At 37.1% G+C, this 25201-nt stretch overlaps 1 protein-coding gene across 1 annotated transcript in view; it reads left to right on the forward strand.

Annotated features, from left to right (window-relative positions):
- Positions 1-25201, forward strand: part of ANO6 (anoctamin 6) — a 1522803-nt gene that overhangs the window by 949560 nt on the left and 548042 nt on the right. Inside the window, exon 8 of the mRNA XM_044061996.1 lies at positions 6791-6925. Coding sequence (XP_043917931.1) covers positions 6791-6925 — 135 coding nt within the window. The remainder of the gene's footprint in view (positions 1-6790; positions 6926-25201) is intronic.

Raw genomic sequence — 25201 nt, forward strand, 5'->3', positions numbered from 1 at the left:
AAATAAATAATCTTGTTAATACCCCATTAGCAATAAAAGAACCAACATACAAATAAACTGTATTGGAAAACTAAATACATTGAAATCTAACAACGTTAACCAATAAACAACACATTCAGTTTTCAATACTTTTAAAAATAAGTAAAAGACTTAAAACAAACTTTTATATAGGCAAGACAGAAAGGAAATTAAAGCAGTGCATATACGAACACAATTATGCAATTTAAAAAAAGACCTTAACAATGCCCTTGCAAGGCATATTGGTGAATATAAGAAGTGGCCCATGGCAGCTACTTTTAGAAGTAGATGAATTAATGTGGCAGCTTAGGACTATTGCTCACGTGTTCCCAGGTTTAAATGAACAAATATCGATTAAATGTATACTTAAACTGTTGGCTTTGAGAAGATAACAATAATGATTTTTTTCCAATCAGTAAAGTATGTTAAGTCAAAGCAATAGTTTAGTTACTACTGACTCTTTGTGTTTAGTAATTTATTTGTAAAAAAACAAAAGTTTGTTTTAAGTCTTTTACTTATTTTTAAAAGTATTGAAAACTAAATGTGTTGTTTATTGGTTAACGTTGTTAAATTTCAATGTATTTAGTTTTCCAATACAGTTTATTTGTATGTTGGTTCTTTTATTGCTAATGGGGTATTAACAAGATTATTTATTTGTTAATTAGTAAATAAGACTATTTGTGTTGGTTTGATTGTATTGTTAATTATCTGAGGAAGGTGAAGCACAGTTTTACCGAAAGCGCTAAGTAAAATATTTCTTGTTTATATCTGCTTCTTGTTTTTATTGGTTTCCGTTCGCTTTACAGTTTAAAAGCTATTTATATAACTCATTCACTTCTCATGGTTTCAAACTTATTTTTTTTACTGAACTGCTTGTCAGTTGTATTCAGTGTTCAGTGGTCTGCAGATTAATAACTTGCATCTGCAGACAGCTTATCTCCAAGTAAATGTAGTTGGTAATGAAACAACTAGTAACTTTCCATATGCATAAATCTTTGTAAATTTCACTCAGATCACACTCCATAAATCTTATTTTTAAGTTCTTGTACTTGTTGACTTCTTGTCTCCCACTAAGAATATTTCCTAATGGAAAATGTAGCTAATGACTTTGCAAATAAAAGAAAATTGCCATTCCCATGTCTTTCATCAGTTTGTCTTATTTTTCAAACCTGTTTGCTCAAAAAATGTCTGTAGCTTAAACCAATGACATTAATGTGGGCATCCAGTCCTATTCTTATCTTAATTCTACAGTATAATATGATAAATTTAATTTTACTGCCCCCCACCCCAGCAGCCCATGATCACGGTATTATAATAATTTAACTTAGTTCTTTCCTGCCTTTCTTTCCTTGTTACAGTGTAAAGCCTGAATACATTACACCTAATAAAAAGTACTTCCTTGCTTTAATATTATTGGCATATACAACTTTCACTTATAAGATTTCCTCATCTCACATGCAAAATATCTCTGACTGCACCCTATACAAAATCTGCTTCACAGTATTGTATGCATTCATAGCATGCTATTTCATACAAATATTAATGTGAACAAAAAGTAGTTTACTTAGTTATTTCAGTCCCATCAGAGTCCTTCAAAACAATAATGACATAAACTGGGGGTATATGCTTTACATTTTACCCACCATTTTAATACAGTCAACAAAATTCCAGTCTTTCTCAGTCACTTGTTATTGCAAAGCCTTGTTTCACTACATTTCAGATGTCTAATCCTATATGTAATGCTTTACAGTCTCCCATTTATTTACTAATTTCACCATGTTGCTGGTCGTCTCCATCTCCAAACATCAGTCTCATGTTCAAATAACAAAGTTCGCCTGATTCTTCCACCTTGTTCTTTTCTCTGGTAAAGGTTTCACTGGCAAATTCTCTGCATGGACTTTGCTGTTGTTAGAAGAATGAGAAACAGAGTTCCCTCGTGCCCGCCTGCTCACACTTTGTTGGCTAAACTTCTTTGTTTCCTCCTTTAGCCTAATATGCATGCAAAATGTCTTTGATCCTCCAGGAAAAAATATTCTGAAGACAGCTAGCTATATCAGCTTGAATGTCACACCTACTTCTTGTCATTCCCTGATTGTTGGGATAAACATGCCTCCCTTCTACTTGTACAGTGAATAATCAATATTTCCAGAAATACTCTGCTGCCTAGCTTTTAATAGTATTCCTTTAGCTGCAAGTTTGTCAGAGCAACTTTTCTGCTGGTATGTTTGCATCTTTACTAAAATAGATCGTTAACGCTTTTCTCATGACCAGGTATGGAGCATACACATAAGAAACACTTTCAGTTAATTTATGCTGTGAAATACTAGTCAAATACTAGTCTATTTGCTTATTTTACTTTCATAAACAAACTCAGTGCCAAGAAATGCATTATAGTGCCTTTCAGGAATACTGCCACCCATCAATAAGATACTTCCAAGAGCTGACACAGTAGTCGGTGATCTGGGAACATATGTGCACAGTAATCTGGCCTCTGACCAACATGTGGTCAAGTTAGTAAGAAAATCATTCTCTGTTGCCCAACTTATAAGAAAAGGCATGGCATCCAGGTCCAAGGAAGTCATAGTGCTACTTTATTCTACCCTTATCCAACCCATCATTGAGTGTAATACTCCTTCGGCATGTACCTGACCAGACGTATGCAACAGTTGAAATGCCAACAAAGGTTCCTTACCAGGAGAATCCAGGGTATAAACACATTGTCCTTTTTGTATTGGCTTAAAGCCCTGTCTCTGTACTTGGACTCCTACAGGTTACTGAAGGGCGATCTATGCCTGGGATACAAGCCATCCCCAGATCCAGCTATAATGGATGTTTTGCACCTCCACAAAATGAACATCAGAACCACTAGATCCAAGGATGTTGATTTAACACATATGTGTCTCAGATAGTTCCCATACTCTGGAGCAGGCTTCCCATCCATGAGAAGCATAGCCCATCCCTAACCCTGTTTAAGCGTAGCCTTGACCAATGGATGAGAAATTGGAAGTTCACCCGAGGTATGGCCCCCATGTCTCTGATAGACAGAGGCAGACAGTAATGCCCAAACTAACATACCCCTCCAATATAACCTCTGGAAACCTCCTAACTAACAAACCCCCCTCGTAATAAATGCCCATGATACTTAAGGACACAACTGAATTTGATTGCACAGCTAGCCTTATAAAGGCCCTGGTGGTCATTAGCCTAGAATATACATATGAACTTATAATACATCTGTTCCTTCCATTTTCTCCGCTACAGAAGAATATCTCAGGTTTCTCTGCTTGCTTTATCTTCTAACGTTGCTGTTTTTTTGTTTGAGGATCTTTCTGCTCAGCCTTTCCTTCATTTCAGACTATCATAAATACCTCTGAGTACATTTGATTAATGAATTACTGGAAGTCATCTCGTGTTCCATAGCAGAAACATAAATTCTTTTTGATGAAACGCTACAAGAGTCTTCCTAGCTAAAGTTTTCTGTTCTCCTTTTCTGGGTTCTTTTCTGTTACTTTCTCCATGTAATTACTAGCCAGTAGCTGAATTTTTTTTGAGTTACGTAGATTTCACTGTTGTCTTTTTTTCCATAACTTTAGTTTTTGCACTGGAAGAGCTTTCATCACCCTGTTGTCTCCCACTAAGAATATTTCCTAATGGAAAATGTAGCTAATGACTTTGCAAATAAAAGAAAATTGCCATTCCCATGTCTTTCATCAGTTTGTCTTATTTTTCAAACCTGTTTGCTAAAAAAAATGTCTGTAGCTTAAACCAATGACATTAATGTGGGCATACAGCCCTATTCTTATCTTAATTCTACAGTATAATATGATAAATTTACTTTTTCTGCCCCCCACCCCAGCAGCCCTTGATCACGGTATTATAATAATTTAACTTAGTTCTTTCCTGCCTTTCTTTCCTTGTTACAGTGTAAAGCCTGAATACATTACACCTAATAAAAAGTACTTCCTTGCTTTAATATTATTGGCATATACAACTTTCACTTATAAGATTTCCTCATCTCACATGCAAAATCTCTCTGACTGCACCCTATACAAAATCTGCTTCACAGTATTGTATGCATTCATAGCATGCTATTTTATACAAATATTAATGTGAACAAAAACTAGTTTACTTAGTTATTTCAGTCCCATCAGAGTCCTTCAAAACAATAATGACATAAACTGGGGTATATGCTTTACATTTTACCCACCATTTTAATACAGTCAACAAAATTCCAGTCTTTCTCAGTCACTTGTTATTGCAAAGCCTTGTTTCACTACATTTCAGATATCTAATCCTATATGTAATGCTTTACAGTCTCCCATTTATTTACTAATTTCACCATGTTGCTGGTCGTCTCCATCTCCAAACACCAGTCATGTTCAAATAACAAAGTTTGCCTAATTCTTCCACCTTGTTCTTTTCTCTGGTAAAGGTTTCACTGGCAAATTCTCTGCATGGACTTTGCTGTTGTTAGAAGAATGAGAAACAGAGTTCCCTCATGCTCGCCTGCTCACACTTTGTTGGCTAAACTTCTTTGTTTCCTCCTTTAGCCTAATATGCATGCAAAATGTCTTTGATCCTCCAGGAAAAAATATTCTGAAGACAGCTAGCTATATCAGCTTGAATGTCACACCTACTTCTTGTCATTCCCTGATTGTTGGGATAAACATGCCTCCCTTCTACTTGTACAGTGAATAATCATTTTCCAGAAATACTCTGCTGCCCCTAGCTTTTAATAGTATTCCTTTAGCTGCAAGTTTGTCAGAGCAACTTTTTCTGCTGGTATGTTTGCATCTTTACTAAAATAGATCGTTAACGTTTTCTCATGACCAGGTATGGAGCATACACATAATAAACACTTTCAGTTAATTTATGCTGTGAAATACTAGTCAAATACTAGTCTATTTGCTTATTTTACTTTCATAAATAAACTCAATGCCAAGAAATGCATTATAGTGCCTTTCAGGAATACTGCCACCCATCAATAAGATACTCCCAAGAGCTGACACAGTAGTCGGTGATCTGGGAACATATGTGCACAGTAATCTGGCCTCTGACCAACATGTGGTCAAGGTAGTAAGAAAATCATTCTCTGTTGCCCAACTTATAAGAAAAGGCATGGCATCCAGGTCCAAGGAAGTCATAGTGCTACTTTATTCTACCCTTATCAAACCCATCATTGAGTGTAATACTCCTTTGGCATGTACCTGACCAGACGTATGCAACAGTTGAAATGCCAACAAAGGTTCCTTACCAGGAGAATCCAGGGTATAAACACATTGTCCTTTTTGTATTGGCTTAAAGCCCTGTCTCTGTACTTGGACTCCTACAGGTTACTGAAGGGCGATCTATGCCTGGGATACAAGCCATCCCCAGATCCAGCTATAATGGACGTTTTGCACCTCCACAAAATGAACATCAGAACCACTAGATCCAAGGATGTTGATTTGACACATATGTGTCTCAGATAGTTCCCATACTCTGGAGCAGGCTTCCCATCCATGAGAAGCATAGCCCATCCCTAACGCTGTTTAAGCGTAGCCTTGACCAATGGATGAGAAATTGGAAGTTCACCCTAGGTATGGCCCCCATGTCTCTGATAGACAGAGGCAGACAGTAATGCCCAAACTAACATACCCCTCCAATATAACCTCTGGAAACCTCCTAACTAACAAACCCCCCTCGTAATAAATGCCCATGATACTTAGGGACACAACTGAATTTGATTGCACAGCTAGCCTTATAAAGGCCCTGGTGGTCATTAGCCTAGTATATACATATGAACTTATAATACAGACTGTTCCTTCCATTTTCTCCGCTACAGAAGAAAATCTCAGGTTTCTCTGCTTGCTTTATCTTCTAACATTGCTGTTTTTTTGTTTGAGGATCTTTCTGCTCAGCCTTTCCTTCATTTCAGACTATCATAAATACCTCTGAGTACATTTGATTAATGAATTACTGGAAGTCAACTCGTGTTCCAAAGCAGAAACATAAATTCTTTTTGATGAAACGCTACAAGAGTCTTCCTAGCTAAAGTTTTCTGTTCTCCTTTTCTGGGTTCTTTTCCGTTACTTTCTCCATGTAATTACTAGCCAGTAGCTGAATTTTTTTTGAGTTACGTAGATTTCACTGTTGTCTTTTTTTCCATAAATTTAGTTTTTACACTGGAAGAGCTTTCATCACCCTGTTAATCATTGTACAACTGCACTACTCCAAAGACAGAAAGTTTGTTGATGTGTTAATTGGGTTTGTCTTTCTTTGTTTCAAATAGTTTTGATGCCTAATATTACTGTGTTCATCCCATTATTACTGTCAAAAATACACATTTGTTTAACCAGAAACAGAAACTAAAAAACATTAATGTGAATTCCTGTGACATTCCAAAAGTCATCACAGCTGACCCAAAATGACAGAGACGTTGATAGACTTTTGAAATTCTTTCAGTTCTAATACGTGTTGCATTGTACATTTGTATTAGGATTAATGGTTAATATTACTTTCCCAGCTCTAGCCACCTGGCAGTGTGAACATAGGCTCTAAATGATGGTTGCTGTTGATGTAACACCTTGACCACATGTGCAAAAATGGGAAAATGGGAGTTGTGGATGGATGCATTGCTATCTCTAGCCCTAAATTTTGCCTACGTGCTTTATTTTTTCTGTTCTGTTTACTAATAATGTAACTGCAGAAAGAGTGTTGCAAATGATAAAGGCAAGTGAATGTTGCTGTCCTGATAATAATTTAAACATCTAACCTGCTTTTTCCCCCATAGGAAGTACTTTGGAGAGAAAGTTGGTATTTATTTTGCTTGGCTTGGTTACTACACAAAAATGCTATTGCTTGCAGCAGTGGCAGGTATCTGCTGTTTTGGTTATGGTTATTCCATTCGAAACACCAGCACATGGAGGTAAGGAAGAGTTTTTTTATAGTTAAAAACTATAAACTGTGTATAGCAGATCAACAGTTTCTGTGGAACTGCATTTCATTGATTTTTGTGCAAACATAATATTCTTGTGTTTTATCTGTGTTGGAAGCAAAAAAGAATCCACTAATTCCAGTAATAGTTGCTTATATGTGAGAATGAAAATCATAACAGAGATACAAGAATATATCTATCCCCAGTGTTAAGGTAAAGAACTGACTTCACTTCCTTGTTATTTTTGAAAAATGATGATACTTAAATGTTACAATATTAAGTAGCAGGAAAAAAATCCAAAATTTCAGATGATAATTCCCCTTCTATGAAGGTACTGAAGAAACAAACTCAAACAGGCTTAATCACTGGAATAACTCCGCTGTAATTTATAATAAGCACTTTTGTCCACCAACTGGACTAAATCAGATCAACTTGTTCACATTTAACTGTTTTTATTTTTCATTTTTCACAATTAACAAGGAGGTGAACTCAGTTCTGAGGCAGCTGTCTCCTCACGTCTCTGTTGTGTTTTTTGTACTTGTTTGTCTTGTGATTCACTTTTTGTGATACATATAGTTTCGGAGTGTGAGGCCCCTGTGGGATACCAACTGAAACAGGTTGAAAAGATGAGCTTGCTTCCGTGTAACAGCTTGCTGTCTGTCGGAATCTTCCCCTAATTTGTGGTGGTTTTGAGTTTGTACCTTCTCTCTTTCCTGCTGTATTTTGCAAAACATTTGGAAAAAAAATTGTAACTACTAAAGCTCAGGAACATATGGATTACGATATGATAAATTAAAAAAATAAAAAGACTACTTACATCAGAAACTTGAAAGACAAAATTCCAAAATAAGGCAGTAGCCTGTAACCATATGGCACATGTTGCCGGCTGTGTTTCACTTTCTTTTCACCAATGCGTACTGCTATTTAATGTGGAAAGGATGGAAGTCAATAGACTGCTGATTTACATGAAGATTATTTTCACACATAAACTACTGTAGAAACAAAATTCTGACTTGCTGACCTGGTGCCAGCCATTCAGACAGTCAGTTCCCTTTAGGATAACTGACAGCCCTTAGCAATGTATCAGGAAAATAACTACCTGAGATATTGCCTGCCTTTGCTACAGAATAAGTTACCTTTGACCATCATGAGTATATTTGCCCTAAGTGCTACTACTGTTATGTCTTGGGACTTGGAATGCAGACATGTCAGTATGAGATGGTAGAAGAAAGCCCAAACACAGAACATTTATAATGTGTTTGATATGGCAGAGGAAACACTTAAACACCAGCATTCTTTATAATGGAAAGTCAGTGTTGCATGCATTGGGGGTGTGGTGTTGATGGGTATATCTTTTTATAGGCATGTAAAGAATGTATACAGGCCACGAAGGATTCATCAGTTCTTATTCCTCATTCTTTAATGAGCAACTCGTAAGTACTGTTTTCAGAAAGCTATTCTACTTTCATCTGACTGACTGATTTTTTACATATGTTCATTTGAACAGCAGTTTGTTTTGCAGAGGGAACAACAGAATTACTAATGAACCAGACGGCAAAAGCCACACAATTCTGATTAATTAATTCACACACTTTTAATTCCAAGATGAATTCAGACTTGTCCATATAGCACATCTCAACATGGCTTTTGCAAAAGGTGCCCAGTTAATGTAGCTCTTGTATTAGTCACTGGTCTAATAAGAGACAAGTTAAGGCAAAGGTGAAGTGGTTGTGAGGCATGCCTTTGATTTGTGTGAGGCGTTTTACATCCTTAGTCACAATGGACTAATAAATAAGCTAGAAAATATAGCCTAGCACCGTCATTCTTTCACATAGTTTTGTAGCTAACTTGTGATTAGAAAATTCTTTGTGAGATGGGATCAAGATTTATCAACACACTATTTCACATGCAAGTCTACTTCTCAACTTGCAAGGATAGAAATCAGGGAGAGCGGCCTTGAAAATCAGTGGCAGTTGTCCAAATTTGGAAATACAGAATTTTCATAAAATAATGCATTTCCTGTGGCATATGCACCTCCTATGTCCAGTAGATTTGTGGGATACAAAGCATTTTAAGCTACTCTGTGGGAACTTATTTACAATAAGTGTGTGCATTATTTGACTAAAGGAGTTCATTAGACCCATTATAGAATACAACGCCCCATTTGGTATGTACCTCTCAAGACATCTGCAACAACTGTAAAGGTCGCAGAAATACCTCACTAAAAGAATTACAGGCCTAAAGCAGATGCCCTGTGCTGACCGTCTTAAACACTCCAGCTACACTCTGTCGCATATCGTCTACTCCGAAGCGATCTCTGCTTAACATACAAGGCCATGTGAAACCCAGGCTGTTGGACATGCTACACTTAAAGAAATACCAATCTCTCAAAGCCACATGCTCCAGGGATCTAAACCTTGTCATCACAATAAACAAAACATGCTGGAGGGATAGGTTCCTGCCCCAGAGACTCCCCAGACTCTGGAATAGACTGCCCATACATATCAAGCAGAGCGCCTCTTTGGCCCTCTTCAAAAGGAACCTTGATGATTGGATGGGAGAAAGGAAATTCACCCCGGGGATCACGTCAGTCGTCTTGCTAGACAGGGGTCCAGGAAAGTAAATAGTGTGGGAAGAAATAGCCAGGGAATTGTTATGGCTAGGCTTGTGTAGGCCCTAGAGCCGATAGCCTAGTACCAACCTATGAACCTATGAGAACTTGAGGAGTTCATATGAGTGTAAAGGAGCAGGTCTTTTCTGATATATATATTTTTCATTTGTTAAATAGTTAAATGTACAGTACACAGTTGTTTCTTTTCAGGGCACACCATGAGCTGTGGCTTGTTAAGTGACACATTTCTGTTATGGGTAGAAGATCCTTCAACCTTGCACAGCTTATCCTTCATGATTATCTCCTTACATCCAATGTAGCTGTAGTCCCACTTTATTCCTCCCTTATAAGGTTCACCATTCAGCATTATGCCTCCTGCAACATACACCCAAACCAACTTATGATACCTCAACATTTCTGCAGCAAAAATATCCTAGCTCTTAGCAACCATAGCTACTCTGTCCGCTGTACCGAGTCTTGTGTAGCTTCCTGAGGGGTGACCTGGTTAGTCTTCTGTGTTGTGAATGAATCTGCACTCTTTTAACTCTTTCACATAAAAAGAACTTATTGGCAAAGCAAGTAACCTTTCTAGATACCCAAACCCTGTACCACCACATTAATTGAATATAAGTTAGCTACAAAAGGTACCTAACCATATATATATATATATATATATATATATATATATATATATATATATATCCCCAGTTTCTGAAACAGTTTCCTTTACATCTCAAGCAGATTACTTCCCTGCCAACCTTTAAAATCATTCTAGTTGACTGGATTAGTTATCTCAGATTTTCAATGAAGCAGGTTGAGAAAATCTGTTTAAATGATAGCCACATTTAATCTTCCATGAGTACTGGATAATACGGCTGAGCATCCTGATGGGCTCATTGGTCGTAAGCTTAGTAAGAACCTATGATTCAATGACTCTAGGAGATGAAGGTCATTAGCACATAATGTCCTCAGTCTTCTGAGTTTAACTGTCTTTTCATAGCATGAGTGATGGAGGATTGGAACAGTCTTTCTAAAGACATAATACAATGTGCACATTTTTTGAATTAATCTATGTGTGAATTAGGCATGGCACCCTTAAAAAGACTTGGGGACTGGTGAGAAAATAGGCTACTCGAAGAACAAGACCTGCAGTGTAACCAGTGTTGGGTCATGTTATAGTTTTCTGCTGTAGATATCTGTTTTATTAAAGTATCTGTTAAAAGTATGAAGGTCAAATGCACTAAACATAAACAGTACTGTTTGCATTCAGTTAACAGACAGGAACTATGTGTTGCTCTTAGAAGCAACTTCACTGAATTGTTAAAACTGGCTTCCAGAAAACAAAAGGAAGTAGGCTTGCTGTTTTCAGCTTCTCTTTACATGAGCAATTGGAGTGTCAGTGATTCTTGTGCAGCATAGAAAGTTCCTGTTTTCCACCTAATAGGAAGGTGAATAGCAGACTTTGTTTCCGTGTTAAAGTCAGCATTTTAATACTTTGTGTGATTAAAATTACTTGCATTGCACTCCAGCATTTAACTTGCCTTTCCATCATCAAGTAAGAAAATGTGGGGGGATAAAGGTGCTGTTAGGTAGCAACACCTGCGGATCCTCAATGACAGTTAAGACACACTAAGCAGTTTCTGGCTTCTCAGGCTTCACACTTTTCTTTCCATAGCTCATTGTTTCTAAGCCAGACAGTCTTAAAGTCTTTCAGTTTGTATGTTATGCCCCATGTTGATTTTAAATGGAATATGTGTAGTAACAAAAAGCATAAACAAATATGTTTCTCATTCTAATATCATAACAAAGCCCTTCTAAGAATTCCTTTTGATTTTTTCAGCCTTTGATATTGTTGGCATTTCCATGTCTAACTATGGTATGATCAGTCCTTACGTCCCACCTGCTGGGTGGTGCTGCTTTTTTATTTGTGCATCTTTTTCTTTTTTTAATAAATCAGGATACACTTCTAGTTTACAAGAATTGTTTTATTACATGAACTAATTTTAAAGATCAGTTTTGGCTGCAAAGAATAATAAGGAACTTTTACCCATCCACAACTCCTGAAAAATTTAGTACTCTGCCTTAATGAGACCTCCAACACACATATATAATAGTATACTTACCACTAAAGTTGCCTCCCTCTTAACTGTAAAACACCTTCCTTACCCTGAAGTCCCAACCCCCAAAACAGGAGACAGTTGTAGACCTATAGCTAATACTGTTATCCTAATTAAAATGCTTAAAACAATTGTAGACGAACAAATACTGGAATATTTAATGACATACAATCTTGTTTGTCTTTCGGCTTTTCCCAGTTAGGGGTCGCCACAGCGGAACTCCGGTCTGCTAATGACTGGCAGTTGTTTTTTATGGTGTCGAGTTGCCAGCCCGACGCCCAACCTTCAATGAAGGCACGCCCATTTAACGCATGTCTTTCGAATGCCCACTCGACCGCGGGGAGGACATGCAGACTCCACACAGAAGGCACTCCCAACCCAAGCCGAGAATCGAACGGGAGAACCTCTTGCTGTGAGGCAACAACGCTACCGCTGTACCACTTCGGAAGTCATTTAATGACATACAATCTATTTTTCCTAACAGGGACGGCAGTCTCTAAGCTGCAGTCCAAATGTCTTCCTGACTTCTTACCATTTTATTACCATCCCTCTGTAGTTAATTGCTCACAGTATCTTGGCTCCTTTGCCAGTTTTCTGCCGTAAATTCCAGCCCCCTCTTGCTTATTCTCTGTACTCCAATTACAATCATCCCTATTAACAAAATCTTGTGTTTAAAAGCTGTGCTATTTGTCAAAAATAGATTGAACAATCTATTTTTGACAAATAGCACAGCTTTTAACAGAAGAATGGAGACCTGAGATTTTGCTAATAGGGATGATTGTAATTGGAGTACAAAGAATAGGCAAGAGGGGGCTGGAATTTATGGCAGAAAACTGGCAAAGGAGCAAGATACTGTGAGCAATTAACTACAGAGGGATGGGTAATAAAATGGTAAGAAGTCAGGAAGACATTTGGACTGCAGCTTAGAGACTGCCGTCCCTGTTAGGATTGATATTTAAGTATAGGCAAAGAGAAAAAGGATAGGGGAGCCATAATTGAAAGACCTGCTGTGGTATAGTTTTTAATTGAATCTAAAAAAAAAGCTGCTGTTAAAAAGGGGATAATTAGTAGGGCATATAAAATATTGCATGATAACTATAGGAATCAATCATTGGAGGTTAGAAAAGATTTGGAAAAGATTGGATCAGCAATTCACAAGGAAACAATGGGAGGACATATGTTTGTCTCCCAGACATACAACAAAGTCTAGAAGATTTAAGATTTTTGCTTGGAAGTGTTTGCATAGGTATTTTTATGCTCCAGTCAGACTCCAAACAGTTTTTCCTTGGGTAGATGGCTAATGATGGCAGTGTGATGGGGAATAAAGAGGCAACTGGGAACTTATGTTTTGGGAGTGTAATGAGTTCTTAGGTTCATAGATTAGTACTAAGCTAACTGCTCTCGTGGGCCATTTTAAGCTTCTCCAGTTACCCCATGTGAAAATCGAACCTTGTCCCTTGTGTCTGTAAGGTAAACACTTTAACCATTATGCCAACCTCCCACCATTTTAAAAATTCCCTCCAGAATACTGTGTCAGAAATACTGGGTAAGGAAATGGGTGTAACTAAGAAAATAATTTTTTTGAGCTGGGGTACAGGATCTGTATTGCTTAGACATAGTAAGGTCTTGTTAAGTTTAATTCACATTTATATCATGTTATTAAAAGATGAAAATAGCGAACGCTATTTCATCGGCCCCAAAACATCTAAACTTGAAAATATCGAACATTGCAGAACAGCGATTTTTTTTCCCATGGAAAAAATTTGCTGCTACAAAATACATGCACACAACACAAGCACATCAAACAAACAGCAACCACACACATACACTTAAATTCCTACATCTAACGCTACACTAAACTAAACATACACTGCTATCTACCCACTTACCTTAACCCAAACCCTAACCCTAAGGTCCGTCACTATCGCACACTCACCTAACCCGTGCCCTAACCCTAACTCACTTAACCCGCCCCTAACGTACAAACAATGGCACACATACCTGAACCCAACCCGTAAATTTCCACCACAGCGCTAAGAATAGCGAAGCCACAGAAACGACCAACCGAATTCTTTCCCGAGGAAAGAATTCGCTGTTCTGCAGCTTCGCTATTCTTAGCGTTCGCTGAATAGTGTTCGATATCAGAACATTCAAAGTTTTAATACTTCGATGTTCTGATATAGACCTGTTTAATTCTGCTGACTACCAAAAAAGCAGTTACTACAAAATGGAAATGGAAAGTCTAAACCAACTGTATTTGAAGTATTGAATGTTGTAAAAAAGATGAAAGAGCTGGAAGTGGGATCTTTAAAAAAGGGGTAGGAGCAAATTAAATAGAAAATATTTCGAAATTGTGGTAACAATACTTGCAGAATAATGTTCTGGAGGAGGAGTGAGGTTTAAGAGAAGGCAGGAATTGATCAGTTTGTGTAATGTTGAATTGATAATAAGTATACAAAAGAATGTCCCTGCTCCTTATCTGGGACATAGCTTTCGAACACCCTTCATCAACTTTCTTATACCTCCCTTTATAGCACTAAATCACTTAACCTGCTTATCTCCTTCCAACACCTCAGTTTATTGTACTTCTTAAACTACTATACCTACTTCTAATTAGCACAACCAAATTACTGTTTCATCACTACATATCTGTTAGCACTCAAACTTGCTTATCTTCTGTAATACCTCACTCTGTTGTATTTTTAAATTACTCCTGCTGATCTTATATATCGCTCTTCTATCTGTAAGGTCTCATTACAAAACTTGTAAATTTAATTTTTGTGAATATTGATTCTAGATTAGATTAGTACTAGGCTAACTGCCCTTGTGGGCTATTTTAAGCCTTGCCAATTACCCCATGTGAGAATCAAACCTTGCGTCTTGAATCTGCAAGGTAAACACCTTAACCACTATGCTAAACTCAGTACAATTTTATGACATTGACTATTACGCTATGTATTCACTGAAACTGCATTATATAATTTGTTATTGTAAATATTAACTGCATTAAATATGATAACTTTGAGATTTTCTCTGCAGGCCTATGCTGAAAAAGGGCACCCATGCCCAGTTGGACTTTCCCGGTAAACATATGTCAATAAATAATGCATAATGTTTGCAACAGGGAATATGTTAATATGATTTGTTTTCTTTTGCATAGATGTATGCTTGCCTGTATCTTAAGTGATAATTCAGTAAAGGTGTTAAACATTAAAAAAAAAACACAACTTTTGAGAAAAGTACAGCACATTAACTGCCCTGTATACTTCAGTAAGCTGGACTGACTCTAATATGAAAAATGGACTTCTAACTGGAGACAGGTCCAAATTCAGTACTGTTGTTATACTATTAGTTTTATTTTTCCTACTGTGTATGTTCTGGGGTCTTACAACACAGTCTTCCAATCAAACTGAAAATCAAGTAGTCTAGCTGTTCGACTGGCAGCGGTGACCCTTGTTGTCATTTTAAAATATACATACAGTGCTAGTAGAAAAAGCAGAGCTCTTTATCACCACATTGTAATAGAAAAACATACTTCTTTATCATTGCACTGTTCAATCGGAGAATACTAATCGTTTATTCTCTTAATGTGTGATGATACTTGGCTGCTTTATCCGACTTAATCATTATTCTAGCCAATGATGTACAACTGAACCCTGGACCTTCTGGCAGCAGTGTATAAGCTAACTACAATGGCAAACCTCTTTCCATAAGATATATGAATATGGATATTGATAACATTAATAATACGTTTCTACAAACCAAAACACGGAGTGCTTCTCACTACTCCAGAATAATTGCAGTTGCTGAGTCTTGGCTGAAGGGCACTTCATATGATTCTCTTTCTTTACAGATAATAAGCAGGATGACGAGGTGTTGACTCTTTGCCAAAAATGTTTCCTCGCTATCCTAATTTTGTTTTTTTGCCAAAAGTAACACTGCCTATAATTGTGCCCCCAATTAGTCATTCATTCAAATTACCTTACACTGAATAGGTGCTGAAAGGTTATGAGAGCGGTAGTAGGATCTGACTTCTCCAGTATCCTGCATTTTACTTGAAATGGATCAAAAAAGAGTTGTTAATAAATTGCTAAAGAAAATAGATTTCAGCTGTAACCCATACTGCCACATGCTACATACAAGGTTCCTGGAACTTGGGTGCAGTGTTTCATGTGATCCCTTAACCTGTTTATTTAACAGCTTACCCGCTACCATTGATGGATGTTCAGATGAGGACTTTTTTTTTTTAATTTATGACTGCAGTGAGTTTCACCACAGTGAAGCAATTTTCAAGTTTGTTTAGCCTTTTTTTCACTGTGGTGCAACCAAGGAGTTGGAATGTATAATTTAGGGGTGCAGGTGTTTGACTCACCATTTTTGATTTTCATCTTTCAGAAAATGGTGATTCAAAATGCCATGCTTTGATGGGTAATGGGTAAACCATATTTAACCTTATGTTAGCAATAAAGTCTATTTCCCCCATGCTAGCTTCAAGCAAGCTTTGATTATTCCACTCCCCATGGTTTCTTCACTCAGTACCATCAGTGACTACTAGTTTGTCACAAATATTTGCCCTAGTTAAGATTCTAGAAATGAGAATTTATAATTAAATATAAGAATGTATCCAGAAATATGACCTGCTGAAAGACAAGAATTGGGTTTTAGACAAAATGCAGCACTTACAATAATAGTTTTCTCATGGATAGATAATATTCTGAGAAGAATAGATGGGTCTCCTACTGGTAGAATAGGTTTATTTTTAAAGTCTGCTATTAAGACTCTATACCATCCAGCAGTTCCGCAGATTGTTACTTCAGCTTTTCTAATGAAAAGAGTGGTTCAGGAACAACATTGCAGGTTACTGGCTACAGTGCTAGCGCAGGATGTAGGCACCATTACCATGAGGGTCCACCAAGGCTCTGTGTAAGACCTATTACCTTTCTCTAGTTTCATAAAAACACTTGCATTCAGATCTTTCACATATAAATGCCATCATGCATGCAAATGATATTATCGTTTCTTGATCCCACTGATCTTCCCTGGATTTAAACTCAAAACTCCACAATGACTTGTTAACCAACAAGCTTTCTGACAATGCGCAAAAAAGAGTAATGTTAATAAATATCCAGTAAGAAACTGTACTGTCCAAGCCTTATCTATAGAGGATCCTATAGACACCTCACTGTCGTTTGTTACATACTGTCTGTTCATAGATTCATAGGTTGGTACTAGGCCTATACAAGCCTAGCCATAACAATCCCCTGGATATTTCTTCCCACAATATTTACTTCCCTGGACCCCTGTCTAGCAGGGCAACTGACATGATCCCCAGGGTGACTTTCCTATCTCCCATCCAATCGTCAAGGTTCCTTTTGAAGAGGGCCAAGGAGGCACTCTGTTTGATATGTATGGGCAGTCTATTCCAGAGTATGGGGAGTCTCTGTGTCAGGAACCTATCCCTCCAGCATGTTTTGTTCATGGTGATGACACGGTTTAGGTCCCTGGAGCGTGTGACTCTGAGGGATTGGTATTTCTTTAAGTGGAGCATGTCCAATAGCTTAGGGTTTGACATGGCCTTGCATGTTAAGCAGAGATCGCTTCTGAGTAGACGATATGCCACAGAGTGTAGCTGGAGTTTTTTTAGACGGTCAGCATAGGGCATCTGCTTTAAGCCTGTAATTTTTTAGTGAGGCATTAATGTGGCCTTTCCAACTGTTGTAGATGACTTGTGAGGTACATACCAAATGGGGCATTGTACTCTATAATGGGTCTAATGAGGGATGAGTACAGTGGGACAATGACCTCCTTTTTTTGTATGAAAAGCCCTTAATGATGAGGTGTGCCACATAGAAGGATTTCCTGACTGTTGTGGTGATGTGGGTATCAAAGGTGAGACCACTGTCCACCTATGTTCCTAAGTCTCTCATCACACTTTCAGTGTTTAGTGTACTGCCACCTATGTAGTAATTCATGGGTACATGTTTTTTCCCAAAGGAGATAACTATACTTTTCTTGGCATTAAGCTTGAGCCCATGGCTCTAGCACCAGGCATCTGTTTCTGTAAGGTCCTTTTGTAGAATATCCACATCATTTGGGGATTCAGTAATGGCTCCCAGTTTGCAGTTATCTGCGAACTTTGTTAGCCAGAGTCCCTTAGTGTTGGCCTGTACTTCAGAGAAGTAGATGCCAAACAAGAGCGTTCCCAGGACTGAACCCTGAGGTACTCCACTTGTCACTTGTCTGGAGCTGGATTTGGAGTTGGCTACTTTTACAGTCTGGGTTCTGTCAGTAAGCCAGTTGGCAACCCATCGAGTGACATAGGGATTTATGCCCAGGTTAGTAAGTTTATGGATGATTCCAGAGTGGGGGTTGGTGTTGAAGGCCTTGGTGAGGTCCAGATAGGCTGTGTGGACCGCCTTACCCTCGTCCACAGCTCTGGAGACTGATTTAAAGAAGTCAGTCAGGTTCAGGAGACAAGATCGGCCCTTCACGAACCCAAACTGGGTGGGGTCCAGTGTTTGAAGGTTGCCAATGTCTTTGTTTATAAGTTCCATGATAATGCGTTCCATGCCCTTGCAGATCAGGCTCATCAGACTGATGGGACGGTAGTTCCCAGGATCCAAGGTGGATCCCCTCTTGTGGAGTGGGATAACTGTAGCTGTGCGCCTTTTACATCTCTTATGTAAAGGATATCAAGATAAAACAGTTGAAAGTTGTTGTTTGTCTTTCGGCTTTTCCCGGTAAGGGTTCGCCACAGCGGAACTCCGATCCACTAATGATTGGCAGTAGATTTTTTTTTTTTTTAACGAAATGCCGAGGTGCCAGCTCAACGCCCAACCTTCAATGAAGGCACACCCATTTATGCACGCATGTCTTTCGAAACGCTACCCAACTGCAGGGAGGACATGCAGACTCCACAAAGAAGGAAGCCGACAATCGAACGGGAGAACAATGCTACCGCCGTACCACCGCAGCAACCATAAAAGTTGAAAGTGTTATACAAAATTATCACAAACAGTGTGGGAGCTACTGTCATTATCAATATGTTGCTTGCCAGACTAGAGTACAGGTTGGCAGTGAGTACCTTCCTGTATCTTCTAACACAGCCAGCTAGTGAGAAGGCAAAATGGCTCCCTGTACAGCATTCAAATAACTGAATGAAAGTTACCCCCCCACACACACACACATTCTGAAAAATAAACTCAAGATGCAAGACACCTCCTACTGTGTTAGAAGTCAAGACTGCATACAGTTATAGAGACAAGGCTACTTGCTAGCAATTTCTGAAAATGCCTTCTCCAGGATATCACCAGCCTTTTGGAACTCCATGCCTGCTTCATTTTTTTTTTTTTTTTTACAGTCAGTTTTTAGGAATAAAAACAATAACTGCATCTTACTAAACAATTGCAACCATATTAGGGATAGTGGGAAATAATCTGTACATACAAGCTCTTTAGGTCTACCCTACTGTTGTAGCAGTCTTGAACTGGCATGTGTTTTTTTACTTTTCTAAATGATGTGCATACATACCTTCAGCCTATAAATTCCTATTAATTTATAATCAGAATGCAAATAGTGAAAGTTTGTTTCTCAAGGGTTTTTTTGGTTTCATATTTTGCCTTTATTGTGAAAGGATAACACACTTTATAATCTGTTTTGCAGCCTTTAGGTTGGCTGTTATCAGATATGTTATTATGTGTTTGTATTGTATAAATATTGCTTATAGTAGCTTTTATACTTCGTAATATATTTTGCAGATTGCAAAGATATTTCCTACTTTGTACTGTAGTTACATTTACATTCTTTTACTCTTTTGTGTACTGATTGTTTTTTGTGAGAGGTCAAGGATGATCTGTTTTTTTTTCTAGGAAATGTGCATTTCAAAGCTGTATTTTGAAGACTTTGACCTTTCTCACTTGTCTTCACAGGTTCATAGGTATATACTAAGCTAGCAACCACCAGGGCCTTTATAAGCCTAGCCATGCAATCCTACCCAGTTTTGTCCCTATGTATCCTGGGAGTTTATTAGGAGGGGGTGTGTAAGTTAAGAAGTTTCTAGATGTTATGTGTGAGGGGGTCTTATATATCTAAATTCAGATTCTTTTTAACAAATGTATGCTTTATCTGTTTATGTTGTGTTGTTGTGTTCATCTAATGGTTTGGGTCATTTGACCAGTTCACTTAGCTGGTTAACAAATGTTTCTATATGTGTATCTGTATGTGTGTGTGTGTATGTATGTATATCTGTCTATGTATATCTATGTCTCTCTCTCTCTCTGTCTATGTATATATATATATATATATATATATATATATATATATATATATATATGGTTCCCTATCAGAAGCCTGAAACACTATAAGCTTGAAAATCAAAATCCTGAAACCAAAAGCCTGAAAACTCAAAATCCTGAAAACCCAAAATCCTGAAACTCAAAATCCTGAAAACACAAATAATGCTAATATGCCAATACAAAGACACTAATATCTACCGACTGACCTTGACCCTAACCCTAAGGTCCGTGACTATCGCACACTCACCTGACGCCCTAACCTAACTCACTTAAACCGCCTAACCTAATTTTTGTCACTATTGCATACATGCCTAACCTGCGCTTTAACCCTAACTCACTTAAACCGCCCCAACCCTAACATAAAACCAACTGCACACTTACCTGAACCCAACGCATGACCTAATACCACAGGGCTAACAATAGCAAAGCCACAATGACGTCAGTATCTCTATTTTGTGTTTTCAGGATTTTGAAATGTAGTGTTTCAGGCTTCTGATAGGGAACCATATATATATATATATATATATATATATATATATATATATATATATATTTGTATAGATAAATAAAATATAGACACAGTTATCAACTGTGACATTAAACATTTGTAAATGTTAACCATGACATTCTGTTTTAAAAACTAAACAATCTGCAGTTCTCAATTTTAAAGTGTTTTCCTTGCTGTCTTCGCTGATGGAACTTTTCTGGCCATTGCAACAACTCCCTCTCTAACACTGGTTCAGCAATCAATGGGTTGCTACAAAGGTCCGTTCCAGGGCTTTTAGACTTATTTTTCATCAGTGATCTACTCACAGACTTTTACAGAACCAAGTGTGCCTTATATGTAGATGATATTCCAATTACTAAAGGCCATAAGGCAGTATTCATCCTAAATAAACACTTGCAGAAAGACCTCTGCTTAACAAGGAGCTAATTATGCTGCAGTAATTGAAAATCTTACCTAATGTGTAACCATTGAAGTAAAGGAACCTGACAGTATGTTACTGTCAGTCATTGCACATCAAAAATATCAGGGTGTTCTTCTCATGTTCAGCAAACGTAAAGAATTTTAAATAAATAGCATTACGCCATTTGAAAATGTCATATAAAATAGCTCATTACTGAAGCTGTGCATTTAGTAGCGTTATGGAAGGTTAAGTGTCATGTTTATTCTTCACAAAATGCATATTAACTTGTAGTTTCTTCATGAATGAGTAAAATAAAATGTTTATATGTTTATGTTAAAAAGCAAAATGAAAACTAGATGCATGATTATACAAGCTATAGTTTCACAGTAGCAGCTTTATATTTAAAGTGTCTTACAATTATATCCTGTCTGTTCTGACAGATATTTGAAGGCAACGTATGTGCTGAACGCATTAAGGGATGCTATGTTTAAAAGTGTCAGGTGTCTGTGAAAACCAGATTAATCAACAGTATGCTCTGGCCTTGTCAGGATGGGGGATGAATCTTTGCAAGGATGTCTGTGAGATAGTGTGTACTGGTACCAAATGTTAAAAAGTTGCAAGCCAAAAAAATCTTAAGCACAAGTGTGGTCTGTGTTTGAAAAGGCATATTGTCAAGTGTTCACTTGAAGCTTTAAGCAAGGCTCATGAGGACGTAAAATATTTAAACATTTATCATTTGTTAAAACCTGGGTTATGTCAAAGTTCTGCATGCATGAAATTTATAAGAAAAAGTATGTAAATAAAATACCCTCCTGTATTCTTTGAGACTGATCTGACAATTTTAGTAGGCAGTCTCCCAGTGCTGTTTATTGAGTAAAAAAAGTACTCTGCGGGGAGGATCCTTGATGCCCAGCTAAGCACAGCTCTATAAAATTAATATAATAGACAGGAATTAAACTAATATATATACTTACATTTTATAAACTCTAGTTATTAATGGTCTAAACTTTAACTTTACAAACTTTGAAGCTTTTATTCCAGCCAATTCCTGTCAAATTACTTGAGACTAAACTTGAAGGGAAATGAACAGCTCCAGGTCTTCACAGTCTGATGCTGCACTGAGGAAAGAACTACAGCTGGTGTCTTCCACTCTACAGTCACTATCACTGAAGATAGATGACTTCCAACAAAAGCTGGAGAAATTAAGTTAGAATAGCTCTAAACAAACTGAAGTTTTTAGAGACCTTTTTCAACAACATCAAAATAAAATAATGGACATGGAGACAGCCATAACCGACATAGATGGAAGATTAAAGGAGGATGAACTGCACACAGACTTTCTTCTCAAACAAAATACATGGCTAATGAATAAAATTGATGACCTTGAAAATCAGGAGAGAAGATACAATATTCGAATTTTCAGAGTACCAGAGAAAACAGAAGGTGAGAAAACATGATTTTATTCTTGAATAATTGGATTCCCAAAATTCTAGACTTGCAAGAAGGGCTCTCATTTGGTATAGAAAGAGCTCATAGGGCAATTGGTAAGCCAATGTCCACATCCCCACAGCAACACTGAGGTCTGTTGTAAAATTCCTCTCTTACCTTGATAAGGAACTAGTGTTAAAAACAGCTTGGAAGAAAGCCCCATTAAAATTTATCCAACACCCCATCAGATTTGACAATGACTACTCTGTGAGAATTCTGGAAATGAGGAAGAAATGTTGGCCACAGGCTAACCATCCAAAACAAAACAACATCAGATCCCCAATATTGTATCCAGCAAAAATCAAAATGCATCTTTCTTCTGGTACACAAATCTTTAATAACTGGGATGAAGCTGTCTCCTTTATAACAAACAGCAACCTAATGACCATCCCAGAGAATATGGACTTTTGTCTGTCTCTTTAAAGAGAACTTCTGAGAAAAATACACGGAGTAATATAAAAAGAAGAAGCAAAAAACTGAGACTTCAGCTGCCGCAACAAATTCATCTGTCAAGGAATTAACTGGTAAATAATCAAATCTTGTTCTTTTTTTGTTTGTTTTTGTTAGTGATTAATGTCTCTTAATTTATACTTACTGGACCATTTTGGTAATAAATGCTGTTAAAATATCATTTAACACATAGAGCAAATAGTTACCCAACAGCAATAATATTAAGGAATTGATTAAAAAAGTTTAATCTCATTGCATACTGAGAATTTATAGCCAAAAAGAAAACAAAAACAAAACTGAGTTGATTTCCAAATAAGGCACTGTTAGTTAATCTAATATGTGCAGCTGCTTCTTTAAGTGAGTTGGGGGAGGGCTCCATGCTGCATACATGTATAAATCTTTATTAAAATACTAATGCAGCTTGTTTAACCAACTACATAATATAAAGTGTCACAATAACTTACATTAGATAATCTGTGCTCTTTTTTATTTAACTTTAAATGCTGAATTAGCTCATGGACTCATAGACTAGTACTAGGCTAACTGCCCCAGTGGGCCATTTTAAGCCTAGCCAATTATCCCATGTGAGACTCAAACCCTGCAGCTTGTGTTTACAAGGCAAATGCCTTAACCATTAGGCCAGCCTCCCACCCTATATGTAATGTCTTAATAATGTTAAGAGTATCTGTTACACTATATACAACTGGAAAACATCCACTAGTAAATACGCTACCATTTTTTAGCCTTATTTTCCCTTTTGTAACTCACTAAGCCATTTTTTACTCAAAGAATGTTGTTGAAATTTGAGGTGAAGCTTTTTCTTACCTCGAAATGACCCTCAAGCTGTTTTTAAACTGTCTCAACATCTCTAAGGCTTCTGGAAGCTGTTAGTCCATTCTACTGTGTTGCACCCTACAGGAAGTGTAGGAAACAGTATTGGAGATGCACCCTTAGCTTTAAACCTCCTAAGTAAAGCTGAAAACACTCAGACTGCTGCATTTAAGTAATTTAGATTCTTTTATTTATATAAAAAGTTGCTATTTTCAAGCTGATGTTTAGAAATTGGAAAATAACATTTACTATGATTACTAATTTAAATTAAAGCTGTCAGAAACAAGTATAAGGCGGAATCAGTCCAGACTTAGAAACATTAGTATACACACAATTTAAAGTCTATAGCATAGCTCTCAACCTTCAACCTCCAAAATGAGGAACACTAGGCATCATAATGTGGGACAAATGGGCAAAATGTATTACACATACTAATAGCTTACTAACATCTACAACTGGGAAGATCATAGGATGGTTAAAATATGCTGGTTTTATTTATAAAAAAGATCTTTTAATGAATTAATATTTTTTTCTATTTACCATGGATATCAGTTAAATTCCTAATACTGAATGTGTGACAGACCCTTTTAGTGTGAAACTTCGAGGAACATGAACTTTTTAAGAGCCCAAATGAGGTACATTCCTCATAATGATGTACATTTGAGAGGTATGGTCTCTAGTAGTGTTTCCTGATTATGTAATACTTGAAGACAGCAAACTGTGAGAACATTTTGTTATAACTGTACCCTTGAGCTTCAGTCCGAAGGAAGTTCTATTAGATTGAAGAGAAGTACAGAGTATTTGTACAGCAGAACCTGGTTAACAGCTTTTTCATATTGCTGCTTAAGACTAGAGAGTCTATATGGGTGTCATCTAATAACATTTTTGACTAGAAGGTGTTATAGCTATGCTAATTGTAGACATTAAGGCAGTTACATACAAAAAAAGATGTTGTACCCTGCAAATTGTAGACATTAAGGCAGTTACATAAAAAAAAAATCCATCCTTCATTACTATGGGGACAAGAACATGGGTGAGATGGTCCTGGATGTCACAGTCAAGCAATACTTCTCAGAATCTTTTGCTGACAGCTGTTAGGGTGAATAAGCACACAGTTAAATGTGATTATGATAACATAGATATCTGCACTAAGATAGTGGCCTCAGGTCAAGTCCAGTCAGCAGATTTTGGCTATATAGAAGCTTTTATAACTGTAAGAATCTTGAGCAAGAAAAACTTCTAAGACTCCTCTTGTCTTTTATGAGGAGAATAAAAGGTGTAAACAACTAGATTTAAAATAGATTAAAATACATGAGTTTACCTCTGGTGGTAAACTTAAAAATTGTAAACATTGTTACATCAATACAACCTAGTTAATGATGAAGTTCCTTTTCTTAATGAACATATAACTTGTTGGTCTATTATCAAGTTTGTTGGAATGTCTCTATTATATGTAAAATATCTAAAGCGGCTGCACTCCAACTGAGATTGTTTAGAAAACAAGAGCAAGTTAAGACCTTGAAGAAGTAAAGAAGTAAAAAAAATAATAAATAGAAGCAAAATGAATG

The sequence above is a fragment of the Protopterus annectens genome, chromosome 2.part1, assembly GCF_019279795.1.
Source record: "Protopterus annectens isolate FY-2018-M chromosome 2.part1, PAN1.0, whole genome shotgun sequence".
Lineage (NCBI taxonomy): Eukaryota > Metazoa > Chordata > Ceratodontiformes > Protopteridae > Protopterus > Protopterus annectens.